Raw genomic sequence first — 20,617 nt, 5'->3', positions numbered from 1 at the left:
AGACTGGGATAGTATATCTGCTAGACTATTATATAGTGGTTCTATAAGAGTTCATGACATTGAAACACTTATGTCAAAAGTTTTATATCTTAACTATACAAATGTTTTCAAAGAGGACATAGAAAAATATATTGAGGGTATAGAGTTTGTGAGATGTCATTGGACAGATTTGTATGAAAAATATAAAGACAAGGAAAATGTTTTCTTTATAGTGGACCGCCGTTCTATAACACATGGGATTTTCAATACCAAGTAGACTGGACTTTGAGAGACTCTTTAGAAACTTTAGACGTTTTACATAACCATCCATGCTTTTACTTTACATCCGATAAAAGTGGTTTGGAAACCGTTATGAGATGGTTAGAGGACATACATGACTATGAGTTTATATATGACAAGATAGAATATGAGAGAGGTCCTATAAACTGGAGAAAGTGTCATAACAAAGAAATTTTATTAGTAAGTAAATGTGGTTTGAAATAGGACTACTTGTTTTAGGTTTTTTCCATTGTGTCATTTATTTCTTTGACGTGGCAGAAAAGTACAGAGAATATGAAGATGAACCAATGCCTGCAAATGTTCAGTATATGTACTCGTAAGAGATATTTTTATCTAATATTAAATGGACGCACAGAACTTAGCGAATGCACAGCAACCTGGACAACCAAACCCAGAGAATATTCCAAATGAAGTTAGAATACAAACTGCAATGGCAAACTATGGTCAAGTGCCAACAGATGTACAAATGCAAACTGCCATGTCAAATGACGCTGCGTTAGGTTTGCCACCATGGTATGCAAATATGAGATGGAAAGAGTTTTATACAAACCCTGAAGTGGGATATAAACAACTTTATGCAGATGACGCGAACACAGGAGTTGACCCAGAATATGTTTTCTACCAGAGGAGAAACAGAATGTATGAGCTCCAGTTAAAGAACGCTATGGAACTCAACAGGAAACGTAAGAGACTAGGCGGACATTAGATTTTTACATATAGTAAAATGGGTTTCTTCAGTAAGATAGGAAACTTCTTTCGAAATGTTGGAAGAGGTATATGGAATGGAATAAAAACCGTAGGAAGAGGAATTTGGAACGGAGTCAAAAATATTGGTAAAAGAGTAGGTCAGTTCGTTGGTATTATACCTAAAGACCCTGAACCAGAAGAACAAGCTCCTGTTATACAACAGCCTGAACCTGCACCACAGTCTAGTTGGCAACCAAATCCAACACCTCAACCGTATTAAAAAATTATATTTTTATCGTTCGATAGTAGTTGTATATGAAACTAAGTTCTAAGTAAAACGCATGGTATAATGGAATTATTCTTTTTCTTCCATCTGTAGTAAACCATACTTGAAAGTCTGAAATACTTCCACTTGGTGGTTCGTATAACTTTGTAGGTTTTTCGTAAAAGTCATTTGCCAAGCATAAGAAAGAGTTTTGGGCGCCAGAAAATGAAGCATGAACAATAATAGCATCTTGGTCGAAACATTTTCATATGTTCCATTAGGGTTTTCGACTTCATAAAAGTCTGGGTGTACTGGATATGCTGCAGGCTGATTTAACATCCTCAAAAATCTATACCATGCCAAGTTGTTATATTTTGTAGAAATATAAACGTTTTCTCCAAGGTCTTCTATTCTATTGATTTTAACAGTTGCATTTTTCCTGTCATAAATAATATCGAGATGGTACTCTCCCTCGTCAATGTTATACTGTTTTGCATATTCGAGATAGATATCGTTTATTTTTTCTTGAAAAGCTTGAAGAGTTGTTTCTAAGTTTACAAGCAAACTAACTTGTAAAAGTTTTCCCTGTTCAAATTTCTCATACATACGTTTTTCTTTGTTATAGTATCGAACTTCAAAACCGACCGTAAATGGGAAACCATGTATGGCTTCTGAAATGAACTTCATTCTACGAAAGCCAATAGCTTTTGTGACAGATGGGTCTCTTAGCCATCTTAATGGGTAGTCAAAACGATAGCCTTCATGCTTTACGGTCTCTGTCTCAAACTTTTGACCGACATTAGTAAAAAGTTCATCTAATGGTTTAGTTGTAGCAACTCTTGAATTTTCTTTTTCTATTGGAAGCATATTTTATCTAGAATAAAAATGTCGAAAGATATTGCTTCCATGAGAGAAATACAACACAACCGACAACTCATTATGCAAGCTCTAAATAAGAACACAACAAACTTTTCAAACTATTCTAAGATATCTGAGTCATTGAAAGAAGGAAACTTAAAACTGACATTAAACCCAATGACAGATGAGTTTCTGTTTCAAGACAAGAAGAACAATACTGTCTGTATAAATCCAACAAAAGGAACTTTAAACGAGAAACCTATAAATGAACTTCTTTTGAAGGCAGATGTTGACAACAAAGCTGACAAAGAATATGTAGACGATGCAATAGCAAAAGAAGAAGAAAGAGCTAACAAAACATATGCAACAAAAGAACATACTCATCCTGAACTAGCAGACAAAACATATGTTGACAATAAAATGTCAAGTGAAGTGACAAGAGCTGAAAACGAATATTCTAAAAAGACTCATACACATTCTATATCTGAAATAACAGACTTAAACGTTAGCCTTGAAAAGAAAGCAGATAAGGAATATGTGGCTAGTAAGTTAGAGAAGAAAGCGGATAAGGAATATGTGGATGAAAAAGATAACGAAATGAAAGAAAGGGTTGACTGGTACCATGAATGGACATCGAAGACTTTTAAAGTTAAAGCCGATACAGGATGGGTTTCAGGATGTTTAGACCTTAAAGCAGATAAAACTTATGTTAACGATGAGTTAGAGAAGAAAGCAGACAAGAACCATACACATACAAGTTTTACAACTGTTGCTATAGAAAGTATTGAAGGAACGGTTGAAGAAACTGGTGGGGATGCAATATATTGTAAACCTCCTAACTTTCCACAAGGTTTAACATCGGATGACGACATAACGACAATGAAAAACATTAGATGTAAAGATGTTTATGTCATGAAGGATGAACATAATATTAAATTCACTGCTCAAGATTTATATGACAAGAAAGCAGACAAAACAGAGCTTCAAACATTAAAGACAGAAATGCTTCAAACATTATATCCTATAGGCTCTATTTATACGTCAATGAACTCAACAAATCCAGAAACAGTTCTGGGTTTTGGAACTTGGACTCAAATAGTCGACAGGTTTTTGTATTGTGCAAACTCTTCAAAGGAAACAGGTGGAAGTAAAACGATTTCAGGTGAAAATTTACCTGCACATAGTCACTACATAGATTTAAGTACATCTCAAGCAGGTTGGCATAAGCATAAATTTTGGGATTGGTCAGCAATGAAAAAAGGTAAAGGATATGATGTTAAAGACAACGTTCAGTTTGCTATAAATTGTTTCTGGGGTAACACTCAGGGAGATGGAAACCATACACATCGCGTTTCGGGGGATATACGCAAACAACGGGACAAAGTAAAGACTACATGCCACCTTACATGACAGTTTACGCATGGTATAGAAATGCTTAGTCGTCATTTTCAACTTCTTTAGCATATTCGTCAGGAGTTGTCTTATATTTGTTAGGAACTGTCTTTGAAAGTATACCACCTTGAACTTTGACAAGTTTGAAACGAGGTCTGACAATAGTAGTTTTATCTTCTGCTTGCAGTGTGTACATTTTGCCATGTTTGCCTAAAACTTCATAATATTCTCTTGTATACTTTCTTCTATTTTTACGAACACGAATGTGAGTACCTGTCGGGTTCCCATTGTTGTCATAGTCAATAGTATTTTCATATGGGTCGCGTTTAGGTATTTCTATTTTTACTTTGTCGCCTTTCTTAAGTTTGAAGCCCGGCATTCTTTCTTGTTTGTCTCTTTTGACTAAATTATTAAATATATAGTCTTTCTCTAAGTCAGGGTTGTTTTTCATTTCTTCGGGGGAGTGGTTTCCCAAACCTTTTTGTTTACGGCTATTGTAAATATTTAAAACTTGTCTCATCTTTGCCATGGAGAAGTGTCTATATTTGTCGTCATATGACATTTCATTTGCTTCACCACCTTGTGGTTGGTTTAAGTCTCTTAACATTTTTATACAACCGTCAATGACACCAAGAGCAGAATGGTTTTGGTCGACAATGAAATATTGGTTTACATTTTTTGAACGCAGATAGTTTTTAATATCATCTGATTTGAAAGAACTTTCACAGTCAGATGTCAGTTTTGTTGGATGGTATTTGTCAACGAATATTGTCAAAGCAGTTTTCACATCTAAAATATTTTTGGACCATAATGGTATGGCTTCACAGTATCTTGTGTTTTGACCGACAAATATTAGCCAGTATGGAGGTCCATCTTCTCTATACCTCGGAATGTTTTCCAAGATATCCATAAACCAAGCATTTGGTGTTGAACTAAAGATTTTTATCATGAGTGCTTTCTTTGTTGCCTTAGAAACATAGGGGTCCTTGTTTGGATTCGTCATTTTTAACCCATAAGAAATGGGTTTATTTGGCGCATTAGCAGGAGTTGCATCCAGATTTTTGCCCGCAGTGGGAACAATAGCCAGAGGTGTATTTGGAGTTGGAAGGAAGATTTTGAGTACATTAGGTATACTTAAAGAGAAAGCACAACCTATTATACAAACTGTACAGAAAGGTTGGGATGTAGCACGAGATGCAGCAAATCTTATTCCAAATCCTGAAACAAGAGGAAAAGTTCAAGGATGGATGGACAATGTAGGAAGACAAGCAGGAAACTATTATAACAAAGCAAATGACTACTATAACCAAGCAGGACACTATATGGACCAAGGTGAAAGATTCTTTAACAGAGGATATAACCATGCACAACAGTGGGTAAACAATAACCAACCGCAACCACCTCAAACTTGGGGAATGTAAAGTTTTTTACTGAGATGAAATGAACAATACAGCATTGAGACAAATGGGTTCAAGATGGATTTGTCGACTTCCAGCAGTTACACAACGTGTTTGTCAAGTTCTTCCTATACCTCAGGAAGTTTTTAGACCGACTTAAAAAACAACAACAACCAGTTGAAAACAAACCAAACTAAAATTTTTTACTGAGATGAATGACCGAAGAAGTTGAAACGGTAGATTTGACACCACAAACAAAAAGTTCAGAACCATTGTCAAAACCTGTCAAAGAACTTACAGATGAAGAGAAAAATTCAATAATAGAAAGTGCCAGGTCTGGAAATACAAACCCTAACTATAAAGTCACTTTTCATAGAAATGGAACGGCAAGTATCTCAAAAAAGAAACAGACTCTCACAAATAAAATATTGAAGTCTGAAGGAGCCGCAGAGACAACAGATGGAAAAGTTTACTTCACTGACCAACAGTTCATTATAGAACATCTCATTGACTTAGAGTCGAAATATTCTAAACTTTACAACAAACACAAAAAGTTGAAAGGAAAACAAAAACAAATGGCATATGATATTTATGAAGATGTTGACGACACAACTGTTCCTGCAGGTGAGGTAAAGTCAGAGGAACCGAAAAGTGACGAAAAACCGATAGAAGAAGAAAAACCAAAAACTGAAGATAAACCAAAACCAAAGTTTAGTTTCCAAACTAAACCAAGTCAACCTTCATTAGCTGGTATGGGTTGGCGTCAAAGACTTATGGCAGCAGGTGGTTATGTAAAGTAAAGAAAAAAATATTTTTTTATTTTTATAAAAATGCCCCATATAGAATGGATAGAAAAATCTGCTAGAATAAAAGCAGAGTTGCAAAGATATGGTTGGAGAGTTTCGAAGAATTTTAAATATAGGAAGGGAAGACCCATAAAAGTCTATGACAAACTGGCTGGTCTTCGCTACGAAATGGATTTGGAAACAGCACGTGCAAATTATCCAAACAGACTAGAGAGGTTAGAAGAAGAACGTCCTTATGGACATGCCTTTCGATGTTAGTGAACATTGCATGAAGTAAAAATTTATTTTTTAAAAAGTGACATTTTTATTTTATTTGAAATGTACGCTGAGTTTGTTGGAGAAGACCGTTGGGAAACTTGTTTGTTAGATGAGAAATATGAAATTCACTGTTGTGAGTCATTTGAAGTCAGAAACAAAAAGACAAAAAGAGTTTTAAGCGAATGGGAGCGAAATGACGGATATGCTATTATGAAGATGAGTGGAAAACGCTATCTTAAACATGTTGTCATTGCAACTCATTTTTATACTGAATCCTAACAATTTACCTTTTGTAGACCATATAAACCGTATAAGAAACGACAATAGACTTGAAAACTTACGTTGGGTCACTCGTTCTGAAAACAATAAGAACATAGGCAAATTTAGAGATATTGTATTCGAATTTGTCGACGAACTAGAAGATGAAACAATTGAAATTACAGACTATGGCAAGCATACGTTTGAGTTTTACTACTATAGCGAAGAACAAGACTCTTTCTACTTTTATACCGGCGTAAACTATAGGAAATTACAAGTATATTTTACTAAGGCGGGCTATGCTTATGTAAACACTAGGATACAGATGGAAACGTTCAAATACTTCTTAAAAATTCAAGAAGCTATAATGGCATACCATTTTAAAACAATATATTTTTACATATATTAAATGCTTCAGGTTGAAAAACAAAGAACAAAAAGTAGCAGATACAAAAACCGTTAGACTATATCTTACAAATGCTGGTAGGACAATATCAGATGAAGAAATTTCATCCCGAACATACAGGTTTGACTATCCAATTCGTTGGCTTCAAAGTCCTTCAGATGCAAAGGCAATAGGATTTAGAAGAGTTTTGTTTTTCAATAGAACTAACGCATTTATGTTCGCAGTATATTTTCATGGGCAGTATAAAGGTTCTGGTGGTCTAATAGACAAATTTGACGAAATGAGAATCTTTACAGTTCGTTCAGACGAAAGTCTTGAGAAAACTCTAAATGACTTCAAACTCAAATGAACAAATATTATTGGGAATTTCAAGAAAAATACGACTCTTTACTAAATGGAACATACTATCTGAAACTAGAATATGACAAGATGAACTCCACCGTTTCATTTCAAAAGATTGAAATTAACCCTCCAAGAGATACAGAGTTTTTATTTTGGGAGGTAGACAAACGTTCTTGGCACAATTTCTTCGGTTACTAAACCAGAACGAACCATTACCACCAGATGGTCCATTTCAATTTATACTTCCACCAGCAGATTTGATGGTTTATAGAAACGTGTTTGACCCTCAAATGTTATGTGTCATGCAAGTTTTCAGTTCAAGCAACAATAGTTTTCTATGTATTGGTAAGGACTTTTATGACTTTGCTTCTAAATTCTACGAACACCTAGTAACAGTTTCTCTGACTTTCAAGTTTGGTTCACAACAAATGGTGTGCAACAATTATTCCATTGTACTATGACTTTTATCTCGAATTGTCTTTCATATATAACTACGGAAAAGTGCTGAAAAAGTATTGAAAAATAATGTTTAGGTGAAGAGGTGAGATCTCACCTGTTTTTTCACCTTTTTTCTCACCCTCTTGAATTTGTCATGAATTTTTATACAGAAAACATAGCACAAAAATAATGTTTAGGGTAGAAGGTGAGATCTCACCTGTTTTCTCACCTCTTTTCTCACCCGTTGAATTTTGTATTATTCTTCACAAAATGCTTGTTTTGAGGTCGAGCCACTTTTGGCTCCACCGTATTCTTTCAACCAAAACTCATGAATTCAGCAAAAATATAATTTAGGGTAGAAGGTTAGATCTAACCTCTTTTCTACCCTCATTTCTACCCTCTTGAATTTTCATGAATTTTCCCGAAATAAAAAATAAAGTTAGTTTTTTTAAAAAAAATATTTTTTATTTTTATTGTAAGAACATGTTAGCAACTACAGCACCTAACTCGTTAGTTATGAATCCTACGTCAATGTTAGTAGAGATGAAAAGCTTCATTCCTTCTTCATATACTTTTGAAACAGAAATCCAGAAGATAAAGCAAGAACTTTTAACATCTAATTTAGACTGTACCGCACAGGATGAAGAAAATGAACAGTATCTTTATGAAATGCAGGACATTATTGACCATTTACCCAAACTACCTGAAATTCAGCAGCAAAAACTAACTATTCCCGAATTTGACGAAATTGAAGTCAAAGCAACTGACTCAGTAGAAATAAAGAAGTTCATTCGTAAGGTAAACTATGAATTCCTTGGTTTTCATTGCAACCATAAAGTTATGGACAAAGATTGCGACATGGTATATAAGAATGTTTCTGACCTTTACAAAACCCGGGAGTTTAAGACCTACGACAACTTTGTTACATTAGTTGCAAAATGTGTATGGCAGATAAGAGATAAAGATAAAAGATGTAAAATATGGAATGAACAAATAAGACCCGCTATGTTTGAGATGAAGAGAGCAATTGACGCTTTAGTTGTTTTAGCAGGTAAGGTTTCAGAATATAACGCAAAAATGAACCCGCAATGTTCAAAATGTAAAGCAGCAATGAGGAGATATAACTACTCCGTCAAAGAGATAGAAAGAATGAGAAACGACTATGCAGATTTAAAGAAAGAAGCAGAAAAGCCAGCAGAAGATAAAATGAACATGTTAGAATTTCTGAACAAAAACTATCCAACAGCAGAAGATTTCCTTCTATCTGACGTCAAGAAGAAATATAAAGAAACCTTCGGTATTGTTAAAACTTTTGACATACTGAAGAAGAAATAGAAGCTACGAAATTGTTTAGAATTTCAAATATACATCGTACAATTCATGTAAAACGCTTGTGAAAAAACAGGTGAAAAAACAGGTGAGAAAACGGGTGAGATCTCACCTCTTCACCTAAACATTATTTTTGCTGAATTCAGCACAAAATTCTGAGTAAAATAATTTTTAGGGCTTGTGTCAAACCGTTGAGTTTTCACAAAATTCCAAAAATAACGTTTACCATGTAAAACGCTTATAAAATAACTGGGGTAGAAAACAGGTTAGAAAACAGGTTAGATCTAACCTTCTACCCTAAACATTATTTTTGGGTCATTTACACTCATTACGAAGAAGTCTTGACAAAACATTTACGAAGAAGTCTTGACAAATTCAAGAGGGTAGAAAAGAGGTGAGAAAACGGGTGAGATCTCACCTCTTCACCTAAAATATATTTTTATTGAATTCAGCAACAAAAATCTGAGTAAAATGGCATAAGATTGCTTCCCTCGAAAAACCGAGGATAGAGATTCCGTATGAAAATCATGAAATTTCTCTAGACCGGATTTTACCGGCCTTGCCTAAAACACACGAAAATCGTGAAGAACAGCGAGACCGTTTTTTTTTTTTCTGGGTCGCCTAAAACTCTATGAAAATCATGAAATTTCTCTAGACCGGATTTTACCGGCCTTGCCTAAAACACATGAAAATCGTGAAGAACAGCGAGTAGGTAAGAAACCCCAGTCGCCTAAAACTCTATGAAAATCATGAAGCACAGCGAGACCGTTTTTTTTTTCTGGGTCGCCAAAACTCTATGAAAATCATGAATTTCCTTAAGATAGAAAAAATAAAGTTAGTTTTTTATAAAATATTTTTTTATCTTGTATGTAAGAACAGAAATGACAAACACTGAGTTTGAAACAGTTAGAAAGATAGACAATGACACCAAAGTGGTTAGAATAGGTGATTTAAACGTAAGATACTCAAAGAAATACAACAAATATTCTTTGTCAGACATTTTATCTCCATCTGGAAAGAAAACATCCCACGACTGGGTTAGAACTGCTTCTACTCAGAAAATTTTGACAAGAAATCCTGAGCTTATGATATCGGTAAGATTCTATGGAACTACAGCATATCTTATAGACAAAAGTCTTATACCAATAGTTTTGTTATGGTTAGACCCAGTTGTTGGATATAACTTCATAACATATGGTTTATTCGACTCAGAACGTTGCAGTGAAGGCTTACTTTACATCGTTCAGAAACCGAAGGACTTCAATACAAAGAGATATAAGATAGGAAGAACATATAATATAACTCAAAGATATGACAGTACAGTCAATAGAGTTAAGGTTGTGTTCGTTAACGATATGAGAGCTGCTGAAACAGAACTACTTGAAAAGTTTGAGAAAATGTATGGTGCTCCCACGAAAGGTAAAGAAACGTTTGAAGTGGATGAGATAGATAAAGCTATAAAATTATTTGACGAAGTTGCTGAAAAATACATGTAAAGCGTTTATTTTTGGTCTTTTGTGAAAGACAGAAAAAATAACGCTAGTTTTTTATAAAATATTTTTTTTATTTTGTATGTAAAGACAGATATGTCAACATCAGAGAACACAACAACAGTTATAGTCCATGAAGCTATAAATGAAGAATATGAGTGGGTTCAGTTTAACAAACAACTCCGTCTCATTCGTTCGGTCAAAGACGATATGTACCAAATGCAAAGTATTTTGACAGCATGTTTTGCTCCAGATACCAAACATACAGACGATTGGTTCAAAAACCAAAGCACACAAGAACTTTTGAGCGAAGCACAGCGAGACCGACTTTTTTCGGGGTCGCCTAAAACTCATGAAAATCGTAAAAATTTGCCAAATGGTTTGAGAGGTTGGTATGTACATAGACTTCTTGTAAATGCTGTTGCAATGTGGGCTTCGCCTCGTTATGCTTGGTATATTTACAGACTTCTTGACGAAATTCATAGACAAGAACGTGAAGAGATGGAAAAGAAACTTCATGCAAAAGATGAAGTCATTGAAGCAAAAGACAAAAGCATTCAGAAAAGAATACCACGTTCGGTACCAAAAGGAAAGGAAAAGAACTATAAGTATATGATTTATACTGAAGAGATGGAAAATGAAGAAGACAGAGATATGGTTATGTTGCATTTAGTCAGAAGAAACAACAAAAGCTTTTACGACCTTGCTAAGATTTACAAATCTGACAGAAATTGGTTCTATCGCGAAAACTTACCGATTTCAATGACACCGAATGAAGATGTGAAACAAATAGTTCAAGATACGTTACCTCAAACACACTATGATATTAAAGGTTGTACAATTCTTACCTTCAAAGAAGACTTACCGCTACTGAAGGAAAAAATAACAGAGTATTTTGACAACTTCAAACAAGTAGAGTAAATTGCACTCTTTATTTTTACGCTTGACTTCAGATGGCTCAGGTAGCTCTATAAGGTAAATTGTCTTGTCAAATCCTTCTGGCATTCCGAGTCCTTCCTTCCGACAGAAAAATATTTTCCCGACAACTGGAAAAAAATTTCATTCCGACAGAAAAAAATTTCCATCCGACAAGAAAAAATTTTCCATCCGACAAGAAAAAATTTTCCAGTTGTCCGTCCGTAAACCATTCAAATTTTCGAAAATTGAGAACTTTTTGGTCGAACTTCAGAAAAAAATTTTCCTTCCAACAGGAAAATTTTTTTACTGTCGGATGGAAAAATTTTTCCTGTCGGATGGAAAATTTTTTTCTGAAGTTCGACCAAAAAGTTCTCAATTTTCGAAAATTTGAATGGTTTACGGACGGACAACTGGAAAATTTTTTCTTGTCGGATGGAAAATTTTTTCTTGTCGGATGGAAATTTTTTTCTGTCGGAATGAAATTTTTTTCCAGTTGTCGGGAAAATATTTTTCTGTCGGAAGGAAGGACTCGGAATGCCAGAAGGATTTGACAAGACAATTTACCTTATAGAGCTACCTGAGCCATCTGAAGTCAAGCGTAAAAATAAAGAGTGCAATTTACTCTACTTGTTTGAAGTTGTCAAAATACTCTGTTATTTTTTCCTTCAGTAGCGGTAAGTCTTCTTTGAAGGTAAGAATTGTACAACCTTTAATATCATAGTGTGTTTGAGGTAACGTATCTTGAACTATTTGTTTCACATCTTCATTCGGTGTCATTGAAATCGGTAAGTTTTCGCGATAGAACCAATTTCTGTCAGATTTGTAAATCTTAGCAAGGTCGTAAAAGCTTTTGTTGTTTCTTCTGACTAAATGCAACATAACCATATCTCTGTCTTCTTCATTTTCCATCTCTTCAGTATAAATCATATACTTATAGTTCTTTTCCTTTCCTTTTGGTACCGAACGTGGTATTCTTTTCTGAATGCTTTTGTCTTTTGCTTCAATGACTTCATCTTTTGCATGAAGTTTCTTTTCCATCTCTTCACGTTCTTGTCTATGAATTTCGTCAAGAAGTCTGTAAATATACCAAGCATAACGAGGCGAAGCCCACATTGCAACAGCATTTACAAGAAGTCTATGTACATACCAACCTCTCAAACCATTTGGCAAATTTTTACGATTTTCATGAGTTTTAGGCGACCCCGAAAAAAGTCGGTCTCGCTGTGCTTCGCTCAAAAGTTCTTGTGTGCTTTGGTTTTTGAACCAATCGTCTGTATGTTTGGTATCTGGAGCAAAACATGCTGTCAAAATACTTTGCATTTGGTACATATCGTCTTTGACCGAACGAATGAGACGGAGTTGTTTGTTAAACTGAACCCACTCATATTCTTCATTTATAGCTTCATGGACTATAACTGTTGTTGTGTTCTCTGATGTTGACATATCTGTCTTTACATACAAAATAAAAAAAAATATTTTATAAAAAACTAGCGTTATTTTTTCTGTCTTTCACAAAAGACCAAAAATAAACGCTTTACATGTATTTTTCAGCAACTTCGTCAAATAATTTTATAGCTTTATCTATCTCATCCACTTCAAACGTTTCTTTACCTTTCGTGGGAGCACCATACATTTTCTCAAACTTTTCAAGTAGTTCTGTTTCAGCAGCTCTCATATCGTTAACGAACACAACCTTAACTCTATTGACTGTACTGTCATATCTTTGAGTTATATTATATGTTCTTCCTATCTTATATCTCTTTGTATTGAAGTCCTTCGGTTTCTGAACGATGTAAAGTAAGCCTTCACTGCAACGTTCTGAGTCGAATAAACCATATGTTATGAAGTTATATCCAACAACTGGGTCTAACCATAACAAAACTATTGGTATAAGACTTTTGTCTATAAGATATGCTGTAGTTCCATAGAATCTTACCGATATCATAAGCTCAGGATTTCTTGTCAAAATTTTCTGAGTAGAAGCAGTTCTAACCCAGTCGTGGGATGTTTTCTTTCCAGATGGAGATAAAATGTCTGACAAAGAATATTTGTTGTATTTCTTTGAGTATCTTACGTTTAAATCACCTATTCTAACCACTTTGGTGTCATTGTCTATCTTTCTAACTGTTTCAAACTCATTGTTTGTCATTTCTGTTCTTACATACAAGATAAAAAATATTTTATAAAAAACTAACTTTATTTTTTCTATCTTAAGGAAATTCATGATTTTCATAGAGTTTTGGCGACCCAGAAAAAAAAAAACGGTCTCGCTGTGCTTCATGATTTTCATAGAGTTTTAGGCGACTGGGGTTTCTTACCTACTCGCTGTTCTTCACGATTTTCATGTGTTTTAGGCAAGGCCGGTAAAATCCGGTCTAGAGAAATTTCATGATTTTCATAGAGTTTTAGGCGACCCAGAAAAAAAAAAACGGTCTCGCTGTTCTTCACGATTTTCGTGTGTTTTAGGCAAGGCCGGTAAAATCCGGTCTAGAGAAATTTCATGATTTTCATACGGAATCTCTATCCTCGGTTTTTCGAGGGAAGCAATCTTATGCCATTTTACTCAGATTTTTGTTGCTGAATTCAATAAAAATATATTTTAGGTGAAGAGGTGAGATCTCACCCGTTTTCTCACCTCTTTTCTACCCTCTTGAATTTGTCAAGACTTCTTCGTAAATGTTTTGTCAAGACTTCTTCGTAATGAGTGTAAATGACCCAAAAATAATGTTTAGGGTAGAAGGTTAGATCTAACCTGTTTTCTAACCTGTTTTCTACCCCAGTTATTTTATAAGCGTTTTACATGGTAAACGTTATTTTTGGAATTTTGTGAAAACTCAACGGTTTGACACAAGCCCTAAAAATTATTTTACTCAGAATTTTGTGCTGAATTCAGCAAAAATAATGTTTAGGTGAAGAGGTGAGATCTCACCCGTTTTCTCACCTGTTTTTTCACCTGTTTTTTCACAAGCGTTTTACATGAATTGTACGATGTATATTTGAAATTCTAAACAATTTCGTAGCTTCTATTTCTTCTGTCAGTATGTCAAAAGTTTTAACAATACCGAAGGTTTCTTTATATTTCTTCTTGACGTCAGATAGAAGGAAATCTTCTGCTGTTGGATAGTTTTTGTTCAGAAATTCTAACATGTTCATTTTATCTTCTGCTGGCTTTTCTGCTTCTTTCTTTAAATCTGCATAGTCGTTTCTCATTCTTTCTATCTCTTTGACGGAGTAGTTATATCTCCTCATTGCTGCTTTACATTTTGAACATTGCGGGTTCATTTTTGCGTTATATTCTGAAACCTTACCTGCTAAAACAACTAAAGCGTCAATTGCTCTCTTCATCTCAAACATAGCGGGTCTTATTTGTTCATTCCATATTTTACATCTTTTATCTTTATCTCTTATCTGCCATACACATTTTGCAACTAATGTAACAAAGTTGTCGTAGGTCTTAAACTCCCGGGTTTTGTAAAGTCAGAAACATTCTTATATACCATGTCGCAATCTTTGTCCATAACTTTATGGTTGCAATGAAAACCAAGGAATTCATAGTTTACCTTACGAATGAACTTCTTTATTTCTACTGAGTCAGTTGCTTTGACTTCAATTTCGTCAAATTCGGGAATAGTTAGTTTTTGCTGCTGAATTTCAGGTAGTTTGGGTAAATGGTCAATAATGTCCTGCATTTCATAAAGATACTGTTCATTTTCTTCATCCTGTGCGGTACAGTCTAAATTAGATGTTAAAAGTTCTTGCTTTATCTTCTGGATTTCTGTTTCAAAAGTATATGAAGAAGGAATGAAGCTTTTCATCTCTACTAACATTGACGTAGGATTCATAACTAACGAGTTAGGTGCTGTAGTTGCTAACATGTTCTTACAATAAAAATAAAAAATATTTTTTTTAAAAAAACTAACTTTATTTTTTATTTCGGGAAAATTCATGAAAATTCAAGAGGGTAGAAATGAGGGTAGAAAAGAGGTTAGATCTAACCTTCTACCCTAAATTATATTTTTGCTGAATTCATGAGTTTTGGTTGAAAGAATACGGTGGAGCCAAAAGTGGCTCGACCTCAAAACAAGCATTTTGTGAAGAATAATACAAAATTCAACGGGTGAGAAAAGAGGTGAGAAAACAGGTGAGATCTCACCTTCTACCCTAAACATTATTTTTGTGCTATGTTTTCTGTATAAAATTCATGACAAATTCAAGAGGGTGAGAAAAAAGGTGAAAAAACAGGTGAGATCTCACCTCTTCACCTAAACATTATTTTTCAATACTTTTTCAGCACTTTTCCGTAGTTATATATGAAAGACAATTCGAGATAAAAGTCATAGTACAATGGAATAATATGTTGCACACCATTTGTTGTGAACCAAACTTGAAAGTCAGAGAAACTGTTACTAGGTGGTTCGTAGAATTTAGAAGCAAAGTCATAAAGGTCCTTACCAATACATAGAAAACTATTGTTGCTTGAACTGAAACTTGCATGACACATAACATTTTGAGGGTCAAACACGTTTCTATAAACCATCAAATCTGCTGGTGGAAGTATAAATTGAAATGGACCATCTGGTGGTAATGGTTCGTTCTGGTTTAGTAACCGAAGAAATTGTGCCCAAGAACGTTTGTCTACCTCCCAAAATAAAAACTCTGTATCTCTTGGAGGGTTAATTTCAATCTTTTGAAATGAAACGGTGGAGTTCATCTTGTCATATTCTAGTTTCAGATAGTATGTTCCATTTAGTAAAGAGTCGTATTTTTCTTGAAATTCCCAATAATATTTGTTCATTTGAGTTTGAAAGTCATTTAGAGTTTTCTCAAGACTTTCGTCTGAACGAACTGTAAAGATTCTCATTTCGTCAAATTTGTCTATTAGACCACCAGAACCTTTATACTGCCCATGAAAATATACTGCGAACATAAATGCGTTAGTTCTATTTGAAAACAAAACTCTTCTAAATCCTATTGCCTTTGCATCTGAAGGACTTTGAAGCCAACGAATTGGATAGTCAAACCTGTATGTTCGGGATGAAATTTCTTCATCTGATATTGTCCTACCAGCATTTGTAAAGATATAGTCTAACGGTTTTGTATCTGCTACTTTTGTTCTTTGTTTTTCAACCTGAAGCATTTAATATATGTAAAAATATATTGTTTTAAAATGGTATGCCATATAGCTTCTTGAATTTGTTAAGAAGTATTTGAACGTGTTTTCCATCTGTATCTCTAGTGTTTACATAAGCATAGCCCGCCTTAGTAAAATATACTTGTAATTTCCTATAGTTTACGCCGGTATAAAAGTAGAAAGAGTCTTGTTCTTCGCTATAGTAGTAAAACTCAAACGTATGCTTGCCATAGTCTGTAATTTCAATTGTTTCATCTTCTAGTTCGTCGACAAATTCGAATACAATATCTCTAAATTTGCCTATGTTCTTATTGTTTTCAGAACGAGTGACCCAACGTAAGTTTTCAAGTCTATTGTCGTTTCTTATACGGTTTATATGGTCTACAAAAGGTAAATTGTTAGGATTCAGTATAAAATGAGTTGCAATGACAACATGTTTAAGATAGCGTTTTCCACTCATCTTCATAATAGCATATCCGTCATTTCGCTCCCATTCGCTTAAAACTCTTTTTGTCTTTTTGTTTCTGACTTCAAATGACTCACAACAGTGAATTTCATATTTCTCATCTAACAAACAAGTTTCCCAACGGTCTTCTCCAACAAACTCAGCGTACATTTCAAATAAAATAAAAATGTCACTTTTTAAAAAATAAATTTTTACTTCATGCAATGTTCACTAACATCGAAAGGCATGTCCATAAGACGTTCTTCTTCTAACCTCTCTAGTCTGTTTGGATAATTTGCACGTGCTGTTTCCAAATCCATTTCGTAGCGAAGACCAGCCAGTTTGTCATAGACTTTTATGGGTCTTCCCTTCCTATATCTAAAATTCTTCGAAACTCTCCAACCATATCTTTGCAACTCTGCTTTTATTCTAGCAGATTTTCTATCCATTCTATATGGGGGCATTTTTATAAAAATAAAAAAATATTTTTTTCTTTACTTTACATAACCACTGCTGCCATAAGTCTTTGACGCCAACCCATACCAGCTAATGAAGGTTGACTTGGTTTAGTTTGGAAACTAAACTTTGGTTTTGGTTTATCTTCAGTTTTTGGTTTTTCTTCTTCTATCGGTTTTTTCGTCACTTTTCGGTTCCTCTGACTTTACCTCACCTGCAGGAACAGTTGTGTCGTCAACATCTTCATAAATATCATATGCCATTTGTTTTTGTTTTCCTTTCAACTTTTTGTGTTTGTTGTAAAGTTTAGAATATTTCGACTCTAAGTCAATGAGATGTTCTATAATGAACTGTTGGTCAGTGAAGTAAACTAAACTTTTCCATCTGTTGTCTCTGCGGCTCCTTCAGACTTCAATATTTTATTGTGTGAGAGTCTGTTTCTTTTTTGAGATACTTGCCGTTCATCTTCTATGAAAAGTGACTTTATAGTTAGGGTTTGTATTTCCAGACTGGCACTTTCTATTATTGAATTTTCTCTTCATCTGTAAGTTCTTTGACAGGTTTTGACAATGGTTCTGAACTTTTTGTTTGTGGTGTCAAATCTACCGTTTCAACTTCTCGGTCATTTCATCTCAGTAAAAAAATTTAGTTTGGTTTGTTTTCAACTGGTTGTTGTTGTTTTAAGTCGGTCTAAAACTTCCTGAGTATAGGAAACTTGACAAACACTTGTGTAACTGCCTGGAAGTCGACAAATCCATCTTGAACCCATTTGTCTCAATGCTGTATTTGTTCATTTCATCTCAGTAAAAAACTTTACATTCCCCAGTTTGAGGTGGTTCGGTTGGTTATTGTTTACCCACTGTTGTGCATGGTTATATCCTCTGTTAAAGAATCTTTCACCTTGGTCCATATAGTGTCCTGCTTGGTTATAGTAGTCATTTGCTTTGTTATAATAGTTTTCTGCTTGTCTTCCTACATTGTCCATCCATCCTTGAACTTTTCCTCTTGTTTCAGGATTTGGAATAAGATTGCTGCATCTCGTGCTACATGCCCAACCTTCTGTACAGTTTGTAAATAGGTTGTTGCTTTCTCTTAAGATATACCTAATGTACTCAAAATCTTCCTTCCAACTCCAAATACACCTCTGGCTATTGTTCCACTGCGGGCAAAAATCTGGATGCAACTCCTGCTATATGCGCCAATAAACCCATTTCTTATGGGTTAAAATGACGAATCCAAACAAGGACCCCTATGTTTCTAAGGCAACAAAGAAAGCACTCATGATAAAATCTTTAGTTCAACACACGAAAATGCTTGGTTTGGATATCTTGGAAACATTCCGAGGTATAGAGAGATGGACTCCATACTGGCTAATATTTGTCGGTCAAAACACAAGAATACTGTGAAGCCATAACATTATGGTCCAAAATATTTTAGATGTGAAAATGCTTTGACAATTATTCGTTGACAAATACCATCCAACAAAACTGACATCTGACTGTGAAGTTCTTTCAATCAGATGATATTAAAAACTATCTGCGTTTCAAAAAATGTAAAACCAAATTTCATTGTCGACCAAAACCATTCTGCTCTTGGTGTCATTGACGGTTGTATAAAAATGTTAAGACTTAAACCAACCACAAGGTGGTGAAGCAAATGAAATGTCATATGACGACAAATATAGACACTTCTCCATGGCAAAGATGAGAACAAGTTTTAAATATTTACAATAGCCGTAAACAAAAAGGTTTGGGAAACACTCCCCGAAGAAATGAAAAACAACCCTGACTTAGAGAAAGACTATATATTTAATAATTTAGTCAAAAGAGACAAACAAGAAAGAATGCCGGGCTTCAAACTTAAGAAAGGCGACAAAGTAAAAATAGAAATACTAAACGCGACCCATATGAAAAATACATTGACTATGACAACAATGGGAACCCGACAGGTACTCACATTCGTGTTCGTAAAAAATAGAAGAAGATATTACAAGAGAATATTATGAAGTTTTAGGCAAACATGGCAAAATGTACACACATGACAGCAGAAATAAAAACCTACTATTGTCAGACCCTCGTTTCAAACTGTCAAAGTTCAAGGTGTATACTTTCAAAACAGTTCCTAACAATATAAGACAACTCCTGACGAATATGCTAAAGAATTGAAAATGACGACTAAGCATTTCTATACCATTGCGTAAACTGTCATGTAAGGTGGCATGTAGTCTTTACTTTGTCCCGTTGTTTGCGTATATCCAAACGCGATGTGTATGGTTTCCATCTCCCTGAGGTTACCCCAGAAACAATTTAATAGCAAACTGAACTTGTCTTTAACATCATATCCTTTACCTTTTTTCATTGCTGACAATCCCAAAATTTATGCTTTATGCCAACCTGCTTGAGATGTACTTAAAATCTATGTAGTGACTATGTGCAGGTAAATTTTCACACACTGAAATCGTTTTTACTTCACCTGTTTCCTTTAGAGTTTTGCACAATACAAAAACCTGTCGACTATTTGAGTCCAAGTTCCAAACCCAGAACTGTTTCTGGATTTGTTGAGTTCATTGACGTATAAATAGAGCCTATAGGATATAATGTTTTGAAGCATTTCTGTCTTTAATGTTTGAAGCTCTGTTTTGTCTGCTTTCTTGTCATATAAATCTTGAGCAGTGAATTTAATATTATGTTCATCCTTCATGACATAAACATCTTTACATCTAATGTTTTTTCATTGTCGTTATGTCTCATCCGATGTTAAACCTTGTGGAAGTTAGGAGGTTTACAATATATTGCATCCCACCAGTTTCTTCAACCGTTCCTTCAATACTTTCTATAGCAACAGTTGTAAACTTGTATGTGTATGGTTCTTGTCTGCTTTCTTCTCTAACTCATCGTAACATAAGTTTTTATCTGCTTAAGTCTAAACATCTGAAAACCCATCTGTATCGCGCTTTAACTTTAAAAGTCTTCGTGTCCATTCATGGTACCAGTCAACCTTTTCTTTCATTTCGTTATCTTTTCATCCACATATTCCTTATCGCTTTCTTCTCTAACTTACTAGCCACAATATTCCTTATCATGCTTTCTTTTCAAGGCTAACGTGTTAAGTCTGTTATTTCAGATATAGAATGTGTATGAGTCTTTTATAATATTCGTTTTAGCTCTTGTCACTTTCACTTGACATTTATTTGTCAACATAGTTTTGTCTGCTAGTTCAGGATGAGTATGTTCTTTTGTTGCATATGTTTTTGTTAGCTCTTTCTTCTTCTTTGCTATTGCATCGTCTACATATTCTTTGTCAGCTTTGTTGTCAACATCTGCCTTCAAAAGAAGTTCATTTATAGGTTTCTCGTTTAAAGTTCCTTTGTTGGATTTATACAGACAGTATTGTTCTTCTGTTCTTGAAACAGAAACTCATCTGTCATTGGGTTTAATGTCGTTTTAAGTTTCCTTCTTTCAA

General features: G+C 34.5%; 11 protein-coding genes and 2 pseudogenes across 13 annotated transcripts, besides 1 other annotated feature; 7 read left to right on the top strand and 6 right to left on the bottom strand.

Annotated features, from left to right (window-relative positions):
- Nucleotides 1-622: 622 nt before the first annotated feature.
- Nucleotides 623-985, top strand: TVAGG3_0314040 (uncharacterized protein; the record flags this gene model as incomplete). Its single annotated transcript, XM_001301821.1, has 1 exon — nt 623-985. The coding sequence occupies one exon, from the start codon at nt 623-625 to the stop codon at nt 983-985; it is 363 nt and encodes a 120-aa protein (XP_001301822.1).
- An 18-nt stretch (nt 986-1,003) lies between these two features.
- On the top strand, nt 1,004-1,246 carry TVAGG3_0314030 (serine threonine-protein phosphatase family; the record flags this gene model as incomplete). Its single annotated transcript, XM_001301820.1, has 1 exon — nt 1,004-1,246. One exon carries the CDS (start codon nt 1,004-1,006, stop codon nt 1,244-1,246), a length of 243 nt encoding a protein of 80 aa, XP_001301821.1.
- A 4-nt stretch (nt 1,247-1,250) lies between these two features.
- TVAGG3_0314020 lies at nt 1,251-2,098 on the bottom strand (annotated as a pseudogene). The gene has a single exon. A coding segment is annotated over exon 1 (848 nt).
- A 453-nt stretch (nt 2,099-2,551) lies between these two features.
- Nucleotides 2,552-20,300: a mobile genetic element.
- On the bottom strand, nt 3,525-4,088 carry TVAGG3_0314010 (uncharacterized protein; the record flags this gene model as incomplete). Its single annotated transcript, XM_051229966.1, has 1 exon — nt 3,525-4,088. One exon carries the CDS (start codon nt 4,086-4,088, stop codon nt 3,525-3,527), a length of 564 nt encoding a protein of 187 aa, XP_051099696.1.
- Nucleotides 4,501-4,902, top strand: TVAGG3_0314000 (uncharacterized protein; the record flags this gene model as incomplete). The annotated part of the gene is made up of 1 exon (XM_051229965.1): nt 4,501-4,902. One exon carries the CDS (start codon nt 4,501-4,503, stop codon nt 4,900-4,902), a length of 402 nt encoding a protein of 133 aa, XP_051099695.1.
- TVAGG3_0313990 (uncharacterized protein) lies at nt 5,094-5,564 on the top strand (the record flags this gene model as incomplete). Its single annotated transcript, XM_051229964.1, has 1 exon — nt 5,094-5,564. A coding segment is annotated over one exon (471 nt), but the record flags the coding sequence as incomplete, so codon positions are not given.
- On the top strand, nt 7,930-8,568 carry TVAGG3_0313980 (organellar and viral DNA polymerase type B; the record flags this gene model as incomplete). The annotated part of the gene is made up of 1 exon (XM_051229963.1): nt 7,930-8,568. A coding segment is annotated over one exon (639 nt), but the record flags the coding sequence as incomplete, so codon positions are not given.
- Nucleotides 9,597-10,132, top strand: TVAGG3_0313970 (organellar and viral DNA polymerase type B; the record flags this gene model as incomplete). Its single annotated transcript, XM_051229962.1, has 1 exon — nt 9,597-10,132. A coding segment is annotated over one exon (536 nt), but the record flags the coding sequence as incomplete, so codon positions are not given.
- On the top strand, nt 10,416-10,853 carry TVAGG3_0313960 (KilA, N-terminal/APSES-type HTH, DNA-binding family; the record flags this gene model as incomplete). Its single annotated transcript, XM_051229961.1, has 1 exon — nt 10,416-10,853. A coding segment is annotated over one exon (438 nt), but the record flags the coding sequence as incomplete, so codon positions are not given.
- TVAGG3_0313950 (KilA, N-terminal/APSES-type HTH, DNA-binding family) lies at nt 11,742-12,566 on the bottom strand (the record flags this gene model as incomplete). Its single annotated transcript, XM_051229960.1, has 1 exon — nt 11,742-12,566. One exon carries the CDS (start codon nt 12,564-12,566, stop codon nt 11,742-11,744), a length of 825 nt encoding a protein of 274 aa, XP_051099690.1.
- On the bottom strand, nt 12,658-13,068 carry TVAGG3_0313940 (organellar and viral DNA polymerase type B; the record flags this gene model as incomplete). Its single annotated transcript, XM_051229959.1, has 1 exon — nt 12,658-13,068. The coding sequence occupies one exon, from the start codon at nt 13,066-13,068 to the stop codon at nt 12,658-12,660; it is 411 nt and encodes a 136-aa protein (XP_051099689.1).
- Nucleotides 14,085-14,641, bottom strand: TVAGG3_0313930 (annotated as a pseudogene). The gene has a single exon. A coding segment is annotated over exon 1 (557 nt).
- Nucleotides 16,286-16,870, bottom strand: TVAGG3_0313920 (His-Me finger endonucleases family; the record flags this gene model as incomplete). The annotated part of the gene is made up of 1 exon (XM_051229958.1): nt 16,286-16,870. One exon carries the CDS (start codon nt 16,868-16,870, stop codon nt 16,286-16,288), a length of 585 nt encoding a protein of 194 aa, XP_051099688.1.
- Nucleotides 20,301-20,617: the final 317 nt, after the last annotated feature.

Source organism: Trichomonas vaginalis, chromosome V (genome assembly GCF_026262505.1).
Source record: "Trichomonas vaginalis G3 chromosome V, whole genome shotgun sequence".
NCBI lineage: Eukaryota > Parabasalia > Trichomonadida > Trichomonadidae > Trichomonas > Trichomonas vaginalis.
The sequence above is the reverse complement of the archived record's forward strand: the minus strand, read 5'-3'. Positions and strand labels throughout refer to the sequence as shown.